At 36.0% G+C, this 15,418-nt stretch overlaps 1 protein-coding gene across 1 annotated transcript in view; it reads right to left on the minus strand.

Moving 5' to 3' along the window:
• The window catches only part of LOC130583047 (dystrophin-like), a 382,130-nt gene that overhangs the window by 258,077 nt on the left and 108,635 nt on the right, over positions 1-15,418 (minus strand). The window contains exon 9 of the mRNA XM_057382115.1: positions 4,381-4,592. Within this exon, the coding sequence (XP_057238098.1) occupies positions 4,381-4,592 (212 nt within the window). The remainder of the gene's footprint in view (positions 1-4,380; positions 4,593-15,418) is intronic.

The raw sequence follows: 15,418 nt of genomic DNA on the forward strand, positions 1-15,418 counted from the left end.
GTCCTACCAGAGGCCCATTAACTGTCTTCCTTCCTGACTGTAATGTACATTTTCAGAATTACATGAATGCCATTCTTTATTTTCCTCTTTCCCCTTTTATATTTTCAGGCCTCATTTCTCTTTTAGCTACTTAAGACCACATTTGTTTTTCTCTTTAAAGGAAAATGCTTCATTGCTTCCATTTCTTTTCAACATTTCTTTTTAAAGCATTCTCTTTGTTTTGCCTGTGTTATCGCTGGAATTTAGTGAGTTTATTAAAAGGCTTAAAGAATTAAGGYTGTGCATTTATCATGTTACTTAGGTATAAATTTATTTATAATTTTTAATTAGAAGACRCTAGTTGATGTTATTAGGAATAAAGTCTGTTCAATTAAGAGTCCTTGATTAAAAACAAGTAATGAAATTAAAGCTGCACTTTKTTCTATCCCAGGATTGCCCAGTGGAACAAAATCAATGATGCACAGTACTTCAAATATAGAAATATGCATGTACAACATCATCTAGTTCTGTGCGTATATCACAAATCTGGAAAATCAGGCTTTCTGTCCTTTTTCTGTGTATCTGAAGCAAGTCTGGAAAATCAGGCTTTCTGTCCTTTTTCTGTGTATCTGAAGCATTATTTTTAATACACGTAGAGAATTAATTTTTTTAATCAAGGAATTTCTATTCAGTGTCTGCAACACAGTCAATAAGCTGAACTTAATTGCTGAATGTTTTACTAAAATGAAAGCAGTACACTGTCAACCCTGCAATAATAAAAACTCATAAAATGCTGAGATTGTACCTCATCCTGGTGCAGAGGGAATGGCAAAAGAGTCCCTGGGAAGTTACCAAGATGCAAGAAATCAACAAATGCAAGCAAGACAGCCTCAGCCTTATCCACAAATTCAGGAATTAAAGTTCACACCCTGGGCTATGCCAGTGGAAGGCTGCCTGGCCTTTTGAGTCCCAACAGAGCAGGCTGCTATTTCATTACCTATTTAGATGTAGAAATAAATGGTGATGAAGGAAAGGAATGAAACTTTGCCTCCATCCTTCCTCCTCTTCTTTTTGGCCACCCCAGATGAAGTGGTAGAGATGGAGAAAAGATTCCTCACTAGCTCCAACCAAAGCAAGGAGCCAAGGAGTGAACAGGCAATCCTAGCAGTTTTGTTTGGTTGGGGTTTTGGTGGGAATATTTTTTTTTTTTCTCTTTTAAACAGAAGCTCAGTATCCTATTAAGAAAAGTCTAGTTTTACACTAGCTTGTGTTCTGATGACGTGYTGGTGGAAGGAGCTGAGGTGTGATTGTGTACTATTTATACCCCTGTAACCTTCAGCCTGCTGAGTTACCCATCTGCAGTCATCACTTRGTGAGCAACAGCAAACAGGGCACAATGGCTAAAGGCTCTTGTTGGCCAGATTGCCATATTCTGATTCCCCACACCTAACACTAGTTTAGTTCACAAATACCAAAGAATGAAAAGAAATGCTTTAATTCTCAAAAAATTAGCTCTGAATTAATTTCTGATTCAAATRAACAACATTTTAATTATTAGCTAYAACACCTGKTTACTTTTCCCTTTTMAATATCAAAAACAAAAKAATCAAATTMTATTAAAAACATCACTGGCCRAATAYRAGCCAATCATAGAATTTTGTTTTATGCTGGCATTGTAAATAATAATTATAAAAAGACCAGWATTACTGAGTTTACCATTAACTCAYGTAYAAGKGTGTCCTAACAGAAATGCATTAACACAAACACTGATTTGATTAAAAACTCCCCTAGAGCAGGAGGGGACCCAGACATTGCATCARCTGTCTTTAGGCAGACCTATAACATTTAACAAGCAAATCAGAAGAATACTTGGTGACTTACTTTCTCACACCAAGCTGTGTTGAGATACAAAGCCGACAAAATTAATAAGTCTGAAGAATTTATTTWAATCTAGCACTGACCTCTCTCCTTTCCTCAAAGCAAAGCAATAGAAATGACAGCTTCCTCTTCATCAGTATAACAGCAAGCCAAAAGACAGCCTACTTACTCTACATCTTCAGGGGACAACATCAAAATATATRTGTTTGGCACAGAAGCCTGGAAAGCATTTATTTTGAGAACTTGATGTATTTCTAGGTCCTTCAGTTTAGATAATACTATACAGAAGAAACATAAAGCTGTTAGTTAAAAAAAAAAAAATCCATTTCCCCTAGACTTCATGACCCCTTATCTCAAGCATGAACATAACAGCTGATGCTGTCACATTTGAAAAACTTTGATGAGGGATTTGACACTATAGGAATTGCTGGCAGACAAAGAGAATTCCTCTAGGAAGGCTGGCACAAAAGAAACACAAAAAGGAGAAGGAAAAAAAAGAAAATAAGTTCCCCCATCCCTCCCACCCCCCATAAGACAGAGGTGAATTTCTTCTAGACTCAGGGAAGAAAGGCAGGACAAAACCAAATAAAAATAAACAATCCTGGAAGAGTAGAGCTTGCTGATGTTTACATAATTATTAGGGCACAAATTTAAATGGACTAGCTGTGATACTGAAATTGCAATTATAGGTTAACCTCTGTAACTTGACTCAACACATCTCATTGGTTCCAGACTGGTGGGAATGGCTGAGGATACAGAGAGCCCAAATGCTTTCAAAGAAAGAGGTAAAACAATCTGCAGGCCTCCATTCCCAAACTCTTTTTATAGGAAGAAATGCATTCTGTGACAAAGTACACAAGTATTCTTTCTCCAGAACTTTGGGAATAGAGAAGTATGGCATGTTCTTATTTCTCTCCATGGATAATGCGGATCCAAAAAAACCCCATAACGTTTTCACTCTTACATGGACCTCATCTCAACTTCATCTCTTCTTGTTAAAAAAAAAAGAAAAAAAAATGTGAATCAAAAAAAATCCATTTCTAGAACAACATTTTCAATTATTTTCCCAGTTAGATAATTTGTGTTTTAGACAGACACTCCAATACTGTGACATAAGACAGTGTTTACACAGAACTGTTTTTTTGCTAATTGAGTCTTTGCAGAGCTGAGACATTGACTTTGTTGAATCTTTATCTCTGCAGGAAGACAGTGACAAATGGGAGTCCTCTATGCTGAATGACAGCACCATACATGATCTATAACTCTTCCCAATACATCAGTGAGTGATTGCCCTTGTTTACCATAATCTACCCTTCCCAAGCAATGACCCTTTTGGTACAATCTTAAATGAGAAAAYTTAACYTCAGCTCAGCCCTAAAACAATGGGMTGATGAGCATTTTGATGCTTCTTACAGRCAAGCAAAAGAAAAAAAAAAAAAGCAAGCAAAAACCTCAACAGATTTTGTATCTACTAAATGCAATAACTAATGGATAATGGAGATGACTGAACCATTCATGAAGTTCCACATGAGAAAGTTCTATTTTCTCTGGCAGCAAAACCAGTTGATGAGGACCTTTCCCCACTAATTCTTCACAGTAGGTCATTATCATTTAGCTGTGTAACTAAGACTGCTCTAAGTCCACAAACTTTAACCAAAAATTGAGCAGTAGGAGTTAAAAAAGCCAGTTAAAAATCTGGTGGACAGGAGAGGAGAATATATCACAAAATAGTTGTGTAACTCTTCTCCCACAAAGGCAGGAGCCACATTAAAAGGCTGATCGATTGGTTGGTTTCAATCTTGGTTTTCCCCAAGTAGAAAATGAGATATTATTAATCTTAAACAGATGTTCCCAAAATTTATTCATGAAGAATGTCACCTAAGTATGACTGTTTCCATAATAAGAAACTTAAAAACAACACAACAGAGAATATTTTTTTTACCTGAGATATGGATCAGCTATATAAGTTAGCAACCATAATGTGGCAATGTGTGCTAAAACCACAAAAGCAGCCATTTCAGGGTTTTTTTTTCCAGTTAATAACTTGCCAAGGTTCAATTCAGTGAGATTATCTTGTGGCRAATCTAAAATGTTTGATTTTCAAAATATGTCTGTACAGTTTGCTACAGTTTCCCCTGTTTTCTCAGCTACTTCCAGACAATTTATACAGCTTCATTAGCAGTGCAGACAGCCATACCAATATTTTAGGATTTCAGTCTGCAGTACCAGTGTTACTGAGGCTGTTCCTGAACAGAAGAGATGAGAAATACTTGTGCTAAAAAGGCAGGCATTCCTCCTGCAAAATCAGCCAGCTATTTGTTGTGWCTGGTAAGTTAGGACTAATTTCATGTTCAAGGAATATGTGACACATATTTTAGACTTTGCAAGTTAATTTCTTTCCAATTTGTTGTGGGGGATTTCCTCAGTGTGCACCATCCATAGTTAAGAGGAAAACAGTTAGAGCACATTTTCTTTAACGATCTCATTAACTCAAATGGAAATATTTTAATACTCGGTAGTGACCTTAAGCTCTGTGTTCTGCTTCTTCAAAGCTTCCACRGTGTAGGAAATTTCTTTCCATGACTCAAGCTTAGCTTTTGCTTGTTCAAGAACCTGCTCAGTTTCTCGTTTTGCTTCCAGCCACTGCGTTGAATCCTTCARCATCTCTTGAAGTTGTTGTCTCCGGCTTTGGAGATATCCATGCACTTCATCCCACTGGCTCTGTATCTTTTCAACTGGTGAAACACAAAGGAAAAATGGCAGCTGAATTACTTTAAAGCTTTTTCTTTCTTTCTTTTTTTATTTTTTTTTWAATTATTCTGTTTTTTTAAAGGGAGTAAAAAGATATTAAAATCTTTCTTGAACCAACCATATCAGAAAATTCCTGCACTTACAAACTGCAATTGCATCGAAGTTTATTTTGGCAAAGAAGAACGGATAAATTGTTCTGGGTCACACAGTATGGCATTATGACACACAGCATGTGRATATACAGCAAGAAATGACAGGTTCATGCCTCAAAAACCCTTATGAAACTGGATCATRTTTGAGAAAAAGTGGCTGCAGTAATCCTTCATTCTTAATGAACCAACACAAAGTTTAGGATTTTCTGAAGAACAAGTCCTTTAGGGACTGCAGTAATATTTAAAGATTTATTGCAAGATATAATTAATGGCCACACTTTCTTATTTCATTAAGGCAAATATTAGCGAACTGCAAAGGCTAAACAACTTTCTCATGTTAAATATAAAATAACTCATGTTAAATATAAAATAACAATTAGCTTTATTCACTATTTGAAAGAAATGTGTTTTGTGGAAATTTAAGAGTCACTAAAGTTACTGATAAAAAGCATTGGCTAGCATCTGGTACCTGGTTTGCCCATAGTAGCATGAAAATACCAGCAGACAGACTTCTCCAAGAAGGTGAAGTTTGACACAATAAAAGCAAAACTCCCAAAYTCCACAAACAATAAAATCTGTGCAGTGTGTGAAGGAATAAGCATTTCTTTTATATACATCTCTATATAATATATATTTTTTAATTTACATTTAATTCCCTAAGGTTAGTCAGCACAAACTACATTCTCAATATTTTCTTGAGGACCTCAATGCATTGCAAATTCACAGGCCTTCTAGGGAAGGGAACTGAGATTCCTACAGTGATCACAAAGCAACTGAAATATTCATTGACTGTACTTCCAACACTGCATCTCTCACTGCAAGGCTGATTCTGGAATGGTGCAGGCTRAAGACCTGGATGAGAAATGCTTCAGCAGGGAAAAGAGACTTTTACCAATCAGTGCTTTTCCTTCTTCCACAAGAAAGGAAAAAGATCTTTCCATGGACTCAGCTGGGGTTTAGAGAGAAAGAAGAAAACCTTTCAGCATCCCCTSCTGAAGCCTATGGAGAAAAACTGAGTAAGCACACACAGCATCGTGTTAAAGTCAAAGGAAAAGCAAAAGCAAATGAAGAAACAGAACTGGAAAACATAGAGTACATTCAGAGCACAGCAAGAATAGCCTAAAGCTCAAACACTTAAATTTAATCTGAAGCAAATCTAACCCCTCATTTTAGGGAGTTATGTATTTATGTCACAGAACAATTCATTTCTGTGCCCTCTCTAGGTGAGGATTTCTGATGTGAGCTTTAGAGTACACTTGAAACAACGCAGAGGTTGTGGACTACAGGAAGGGTGAAGAACASAAGGGAGGTGCTCGAGCAGAACCTCCCCACCACGGCCAGGGTGTGTGGCTCAAGGGTTGTGCAGGAGGTTTAGGGAACAAAGAGTGCCCAAACTCTTTCCAAAGTGTCACTGGCAACAGCTGCCACCCACTTCTTGCAAATCACTACTTGAGCTTCTTCCCCCTTTTGACTCTGAGATATTAACTTCTTTTGATACCTGGCACACTGGAGATTTTKGTACATTGCAGACAGAAGTACAACAGCTTGTAAAAAAGCAAAGTACAGAAAACAAATTGAAAAAATCCCACATATTTTATTTTTTCAATTATAAGTTTCCTTGTTGATGTGGGTATTTGGGGAGGGAGTTATTTCCTTTTCCTTTTTTTTTTTTTTTTTTTCAGAGGGGAGAGGATTAAGAAATGAATGAAAACCCTATTGCAGAACTGCTTCAAAAACAAACTCGATCTACAGTTACATAATTTTTTTTTCATAATAGCTGCTTTTAATAAGAAATGCTGTTATTTCCCATCACCGAAAATCAAAATATTTATAGATGTATAGGTTCCCTATTGCCTCATGAGGTTTGTATGTAAATAAGTTATTTAGCAGTCCTCCTCTAGGGACTGTGCTTTTTGCAGCAAGACTGAGTTTTTCATCAGACTCTGGGATTCCATGATGACCAATTCTCCCATCCAGGAGGACAATGAGGCTGCATAATKAAAACTGCATTCAGGATGTCTCAGGAGCCCATTTACACAAGTGGCTATGAAGGCACAAGCTCCAAATCTATGAAAAACAATTCCCACTTCCTTGTGAAAATACTTGGCTTAGTTCCCTCCAAAAAATAACATATATACATATACTTTTGCTTTATTGCACTCTGGAATTGAAGAGTTCAGGAAGTTAGTAGGCAATCTAAACAAAACAAAAACAAAACAAAGTTGTTTTCTTGCATCAGTGAGAGACCAAACCCAATTAACAAAGCACTTCACTTGTGGTTAAACACATCATGATATCTACATAATTAATCTGGCTTCTCTAAGGTAGAATATACMGACGAGTGAAGTACTATTTAAGATAATATATGTATTAATAATTTATTAGAGAGGTCTTTATAATTATGATAATATAATTTACTTTAATGTAACATAAAAATCCCTTACTGTGTGTTTRCAATTTCTAAATGATGCTCCAAAATGATCAGTTTTTGTATAACAAAAACACCAAGACTCTACAGATTAAAATACGAGGTTCACTTCCAAAATGAAAACCACAATGTAAATCAGTGTCTCTTAGGGGATGTATTTTGTTTGTTTTCACTCTTTAGTAGGATGTTTTCAACAGAAGGAAAGGTGAATGCCAATTAGAGATTTATGCCAAACAAAAAAGTTCAGAAATGTAATTTGAGTGTCTATTGTTTTAAGATTGACCCCAGGAACCCATGAACCCCTTTACCTGCAGCTAATGAGTTACTGACTGCAGATGAGAAGGGTCTGAGTATTGTTATTGAATCATGTTGAACAGTAGAAGACAATTTTTGAASTATTATGAACAACATAGAGGGTTTGTGCAAAGGCACAGAAACAAATAAAATACTTTTTCTGAATGGGTCCTGGTGGAAATAGGTTTATCAACATATTTAAGTGTGTTTTTTAAGATAGCAGTGAGGAATCTCAGTCCAAAGTTCTTTAAGGCCACCATTGACCAGAGACTTTAGAAGGGTTGTTTCTGCTGTCAGGACTTTATAAAATCCTCATGGTTACCACGCACATGGCAGGACTGTGCTGGTTTGGGCTGGGATAATTACATTCCTTCAGCCTGGGGGTGCCTGGGACACTGGGAGGAGACACAGCTGGGACAGGTGACCCCAAATGGACCAGAGGGATATTCCAGACCATGGGACATCACGATCAGTGGATAAAGTGGGGGGAAGCAGGAGCAAGGGGGGATGTTTGGAGTGATGGGGTTTGTCTCCCCACATCACTGTTATTTGTGATGGGGCCCTGGAGATGGCTGAACACCTGCCCAGCCATGGGAAGCAGAGAATGAATTCCTCATTTTGCTTTGCTTGTGTGCATGGATTCTGCTTTCCCTATTAAACTGTCTCTATCTAAAACTCAAAGGTTTCCAGCTTTTACCCTTCTGATTCTCTACCTGACCCTGCTGGTGGGGGAGTGAGTGAGTGGTTGTGTAGGGCTTTGCTGCTGGCTGGGGTTAAACCATCACAGGGATTCAGCACAGGGAAAATCAATTTCTTTGAAAGTTTGATCACCCTTACCTGGAATGAGGAAGACAGCCTTAGTAACAAGCAAAGTTCTAAACCCACAAAACATTGAAGGATCAATGACATGTGACATAATTATTCCAGAAAAAGGATTTGCCCAAGTTTTAGAGAAGAAAAAAATTTATCACTATTTCCTCCATTGAATGTAAGGTCTTCAATAAATAATATTCAATGAATTAAAAAAAAAAGAAATTAAATAAAAGCAGACAAAAAACTATTGCAAGGATGACAAAATATCCTGAAAGTTATGTAAGAACATCTAATATGACTAAAGAAAGTAAATTTTGCTAGAAAAAAAGTAACTGTCCTTACTGTACTCTCCATTATAATAGCATATGTCTAAAATGAGAGTCTAATTTTTATTTTTTACATATCATTCTTCTACATCCTGTGACAGCTACATTTTGGAAAAACCTAGAGACAGAACAAATATGGCTCCATGTATACCTATAATATCACTGCAGCACAGGAATTTCAAATAATTAGTAATGATAAGAAAGGCCTTTTTTCCCCCCATAGTTCAGTAGTTTCTGAAGATTCTCATTTTAYRTTGTTCAKTACAGCTAAGTCCTGTGCCTTCTATATTTCAAAGCCCAGTGTCCTATTTTTTAATGTAGCATGTCCCTTTTGTATCCAATTTTATTCCTTTCCTTCCTTGCCCTAATTTGGCAACAACACGATATCTTTATTGTAAGAAAGAGTATTTTAAATTATCTCAAGAAGATTCTTGCTGACTGCAAAGGGACAATCTGGAAAATCAGGACAGCATTTTCTTTACAGCCTTAATGAAAAGAAATAATTTTTCTATTATTTTTAAATTAAATTATTAATGCATGTGACCATTAACTAGTTTTACGTGAATATAAAAAACAGAAAAATATTTGACAAATCTAAACTGTCAGAATGACAAAATAGATACAGCAGGTGATTTCCTGAAGTGAAACCCATCCTCATCCACTTTCCAATCACAGTGTTCCAAGCAGAAGTTCTCATTGTACTTCACACACAAGTTTTGTGCTTGATTACTGGAAAATGCCCCAGCACGGCTCCAACCACTCCCAGTTCAACCCTGAACTCTCCCAAATKTGTAACTTGTGAGATTCTGCCAGTRTGTAATTTCAAGGCTGYGATTTGATTTCTTTTTCTATCTCTACTATTCCCTCACTGTTCAATAGCGTTTATGCACCAAAATGGACAAAAGAAATTCTGCTGAACTGACTGTGAATTTAGGGAGTTACTGTAAGCAACAACAAAGCATAAAACAGCATCTAAAATAATCAGAAACAAGACAGGCATTCTTCAATCTGGTTATCATTAATTTCATATATTGAGGAAACAACATTTTTAGTGAAGGAGAGCAAAGATTCAGTTTTGCTTATTAACACTTTTTATAGGTTTTTTTAGACTTTAGGCATAAAAGAGGAACAAGCAAAAATTAATCTTTTTTTCTCTGGTAAATGTTCATGCCATTTTAYCTATTTATCTTATTGACAAATATAGCTTCACTGAGGGAATTTACTCTCTGCTGTTTACAATAGAACCATAATGGAAAGAACAAAATAGGAGTCTGAGAAGAAGCTATCAGCCACAGGATTCATGCTACTARAATGTACATATTGCATATTTAGCCCATGCAAAGATGAAAAAAGTATTCATTCCATGCCAGTTTGGTAAGTCCATTGAATCTAGTACACCTTCCAATAAAGTGAACAAGCAACAGAAGTGAATAACAACAGAATTTGTGAGGTAGAAACCCTCTACTTTCCTTGTCCAACAAATTACACAAACTACACTAATATAGCWCTGTAGGAGACTGCTTCTCAAAAACAGAATTGTCAATATATTGACATTTTCCTATAACAGCATTTTTTTAAACTTTAGTTTCATAGATTTGAAGATGAAAGATACTAATACAATCTCATCTGCTGCAGAATATAACTGGAGAATAGCAGAATTATAGGCAGTATTTATCCACATTATCAAAGATGCTGATGCACTTGTTTTCAGGTTGGATTAATTTTTGTTTGAACTGAAGCCCAATATTATACTTTTGAATGTTCTGGAYAGTTAATTGTTATGTATTTCATCTTCTACTTAATTTGCTTTTTACTAATCTACACATTTATCCATATTAAATTTARGTTAGTTAAACTTTTGCAGCTGTACAAAACTCTATTTTTTTTCCAGTCTTCAAAGTTTTAACTGAGCAGGTTTTCTGAGAGGAATGATGGAGAAACTAGAAAATACGTATTTAAACAGAAAAAAAAATCTAGATTACTGCACCTATTGTACAGTTTTCCTTTTCTTCCACTAATCAGTATAATTTCCCACGTAATAGGGATAAACAAATTGTGAGGCAAAAAAAGGATGTTTTTATAGGGTTAAAAGACCATTCTGAAAGAACAGCAACTGTGCACTGTATGCAAGACTTTCTGAACTTTTCCAATTTTGGCTCAGTTTTCTGTGAACAACACAAGTAGAATCACAGCTAAAAATCACTTAAAGTTTGTCTTATCTTGCAGTTWCCTTTGTATTGCATTGTTCTAAGGAAATATGATAAACTAACTTTATTTTTTTCCCACTATTTTTTTTCCCACTATTTTTAAAGTTAGGAAAGGATTTATTTAAAGTTCTCCATTTGTCAATTACATCTTTCTGCAAGTGCTCTACTTTCTCCTCTGCTGCCTTCCAGAACAGGAGGTGTCTGGCTTGAGTCTTATTTTTCAAAGAGGAATCACTTTGATAAAGCCTATCACACAACATCCCTTGACAAAAGGATGCTGTCTGTTCTTATGAACAATCTGTGAATCCGTGAGAGACCGGCCTAGGGAGAACATTTGGACAGAAGATGTGGAGTCAAATGAGGATAAGTTTAAAACATTTCTATTTTAATTGTTGAAGTACTTAAGGAGTTGCAGGAAGTCATCCCCTAAGTTGCTGCCTGTGTCATTCTGGACCTGGACAGGACAGATACACAGCAAGAACAGCTGGAGCCAGCCTGTTTGGGTAGGGATTTATGCTCCAGCTGCCCTTCATCTTTCCTTGCAGAGAASTGTTTTTCTTAACCTTTTCCAATGGTTCATAAAAGCCAAACTTCCTAAAACAATGACCTTGGAAAATTATGGCAAAACTTTAACATATATTTGGAAAAAAACATTAAAGTCATCTAAGATATTTTATGCATTGATGGTCAACAAAGTGATGAGAGAATTTAACCTATAAACCCCAAATTAACAGTGGGGTGGCAACAWAGAATATCAACCCTAATGTGAAATCTGACCTTTATTGCCAATAAGATATCAGATATAGCTTTAATGCACCATAAGTATATTAAGTTATTTACAGAAATATTATTCCTTATCATAAAGGATCATAACATGATGGCAGATTTTTCTAAAAGCTTACTTCTTACAGAAAATTAGGCAAACCAGAAAGTGTATACACAAACTGCACTGCATATAAACAAGTGAATGAATAATACCTTGGAAGAAAGAAGAAACTGCAACCATCTACACTATTGTGCAATATTATAATTTCTATRGACAAATAAGAGGTATTACAAGGGAAACCAGGAAGAAGAAGCACTTGGAGCCTTGACCTCCCCCCTTTTGGGGGTCAAGAAGAGCAACGAAAATGCACCTGAAAGACACGCCAAGGCATGAAAGTCCCAAGAGAAAGAATGCTACCTTCCCTTCCCTCTCAGAGAATAAGGACAGGCACTTAGAGATTTTAACAGATATAGATGTGTTTGTTTTGTTTTTAAAAACACACAGTCATAATCTCATTTTGTAGTTTGATATTTTTKGGGGGTAACTATTTCCAACTATTGCAAGTCTGATTTGATTTTGTTTTGTTTCACTGGGGTAGAGCTGATTTTCTTTTATCTAAAAACCAGTTCCATATGTTCAAACTAATGAAGGTCACTCTGTTCCTTTGGAAGTGTCAGATCAAACAGACTGAACTGAAAACTGTCAAGTGGTTTTTGCTAAGCACCAAGTGAATAATTCTTCAACACTGTTAAGCATGCTTTATACCTTGATACAGAGAGTGGGAGTTAGAGACCAGACTAAACTGGTAGCACATCTAAAGGAATTCATTTCCCACACCAAACTAAAAGTAACTTCCGTGACTGAGCACTGAGGAGGGCAWGCAGGAGTTTATTATTTGAAAAACAGGTCCTTCAGAAAGCATTCACCAGTTTCTCAACTCTTTATAGAAGTATTTATGTGTATAACATTTATCACCTCTCAAATAAAGTTTTCATGATAATTCTTTTTTTCATTAAATGAGAAAACGAACAGATTATGGTGTGCACAATGTGGAAGACCATTTGCTTTRCATTTTAAAATGTCATACAATCTGTAAAATTCTGATGTGAGAAATAAACACTTATCCTAAAGAGATGTAGGATTCTTTAGGATTTAGTATGAAACTAAGTAACAAATCAAAGTGTGGTTTTGTTAGAAACCAACAGAAACCAACATATGTATCTGCACATACACAAAATGTTGACAAGGAAGATGGAGATATTAGAAAATGACCTTTTGATACCCCTCTACTGCCAACAGAGCCTTAAGACATTCATGAAGAAATGGATTGACAAAACTAAAATCCCACTACTCTGGCAGAATGCAGTCAGCTGTGATCCTTCCATGGGCCCAGAAACAGGGTGCATGTGGACATGCCCCTAGAAGTTAACCAAATTATATTTTTCCGTAGAAGCTCTCACATTTGGATGATATAAAAATAAAACTTCACTGTAACATTGTACTAACTGCAAAAATCCAGAAGGTTTCCTTGCTGGAATGACTTAATCATCTTTCAAAATGTTTGATTTATTCTATTTCCTTTGTTGCATGTAGAAAATATGTACTGCGTTATTGAATTTAGCTACTTGCTTAAATATTCACAATATAATTATGAAGACTTACATTAGATTTAGAAATGATATTTAGACTGATGGAAAGTACCCAAACTGAAGCCACAGGATTAAGACTAATCTGATTAACTAGATGAGTGAATATGTAGGTAATCCAATTGTTTCTGTTTAAAATTAATAGAAAAGYTTTCAAAGAACTTAATAGGGGAAACAAAAAAAGCTTAATTTCTGTATCTTTTTGCATTGTAAGGATTAATTAGAGGGAACTAGGTATTTCAGTATTTATCTTTGCCCAAATGTCTGTTTGGGATTTTTCTAAGATTTTCTAACAATACTTTATAGTTATGTATCTAACTTCTATTCTTGAATGATAGCTTTGGTAATAATCAAACTGCCTACAAAATATTGAAGAAAATCTTTATTTCAAAAGAAATGTCTTGTCTGCCTGTATTTAAAAATGGGATATTAAATTAGTGATATTGTGTTCTACTGTCTCTGMACATAATCAAGAATGCTATTAGCATTATTTAAGTTCTTCAGCTTTCATATACTAATGCTTTCATAGACTTAAATACTTACTGATGCAGAAACATAATAGTAGGTTGGGTAGTTTAAGTCCTGAAATGTGTGAAATTCATTACCTACCTAATGAGGAGTATAGGCTACGAAATTGTGAAATCTTTGTACCACATAACTTTGTGTTGCCATCATCCATTCATATTTACACTGCATATTCTTAATGCCATCAGCCTACWGCCTCCTACTGAATTTGGGCTGAGRCTTGCTTTTCAAATAWATCTRCATTTGTTATTCTGTGCACTGATTTGCTTTGGCTTTGATTTAATAGATACAGCTCTAACAGTCTACTCCCAAAGTAAGACTTTGGGAGATGTTAAGAGAAACAAACTAACTAGAAAATTTAAATTGACTTAATAATTAAGCTACCAGGCTTCAAGTTACTGAAGCAAAGTTTTGCAGACTGTTTATATTTCTATTTTCTTCCACAGGAAAAAAAAACAAACCAAAAGCAAAACAAAGCCAAAACCAAAACAAGCCCAGAATATCATGAATCCTTTACTGTGCCTCTTCTGACACTACTAAATTTGCTTCACTGCCAGCACACAAGTGGTCAGTTGGGAGACAACTCCAGAGCTTCCCTGCTATACAAAAGGGCCAGGAAATGGTGCTGCTAATGACAATGAGCTTAGCTCAGTATCCAAAAAAAAAACCCTTGCATGAGCCAGGGAAAAAAAAAAGAAAAGTGGGCCAAACGAAAAAAACACCCGAACTTTTGGTCCCCCAAAAGTGGGCCCAGCTTTGACTTTTATACTTCCTTTGAAAGCAAATAAAACTTCCAAATGACCAAGAACTGATTTCAAAGAAAAGAAATAATAATACTTCTTTTGAAATAATTCTATATTTAACATTAAGCATAAATTTCAGGTGTTTTGTACTGAGTTAACAGTACATCTGAACTGAGATAATATTTTTTTCTTATTTCACAAGAGAAATTGAAAGACGTACAAATTTTTTTTTTTTTTTTTAAATTACCAGTTTCATAATCACAGACTCATAGAAGAATTTGAGTTGGAGGAGACCTTTAAAAATCACCTAGCTTCAACCCACCTGCTATGGGCAGGGAACCTTGCTCAAAACCCCACCCAGTCTGGCCTTGAACCTTTCCAGGAATGGGGCATCTGTAATTTCTCTGGGCAACCAGTTCCAGTGCCTCACTGCTRTCAGTAAAGAWYTTTTTCCTAATATCCAATCCAAACCTGCCTTCAATGTTCTATTCACTACTGCCCTCACAAAAAGTCCATCTCCAGAACTGAAAGGTGGCAGTGAGGTGTCCCCAGAGCYTTCTCTTCTCCAGGCTGACAATTCCAACTCTCTCAGTCTGTTCTCCAAGSAGAGATTCTCCAGCCCCATGGCCTCCCCTGCACCTGCTTTAACAAGTCCATGTCTAAATCTGGGGACCCCACAGCTGGATGCAGCACTTCATAGTGCAGTGAAATACCAGATATACAGCTTCACCCATGGTACATTTCCAGGGACACCCATGGTACATTTCCAGGGACAGCTACATAAATTCCAGCACAGACAGAAGCCTATAGACTCAAAAGAAAGCCAAATTTTCAAAGCAGATTATGAATTGTACTGGTGATTTGGGTAAAATAATTCTCATACAATAATATTCTTGAGAGGACAAAAGCA

This window comes from Malurus melanocephalus, unplaced genomic scaffold (genome assembly GCF_030028575.1).
Source record: "Malurus melanocephalus ecotype Western Australia unplaced genomic scaffold, MMel_1.1 scaffold_550, whole genome shotgun sequence".
NCBI lineage: Eukaryota > Metazoa > Chordata > Aves > Passeriformes > Maluridae > Malurus > Malurus melanocephalus.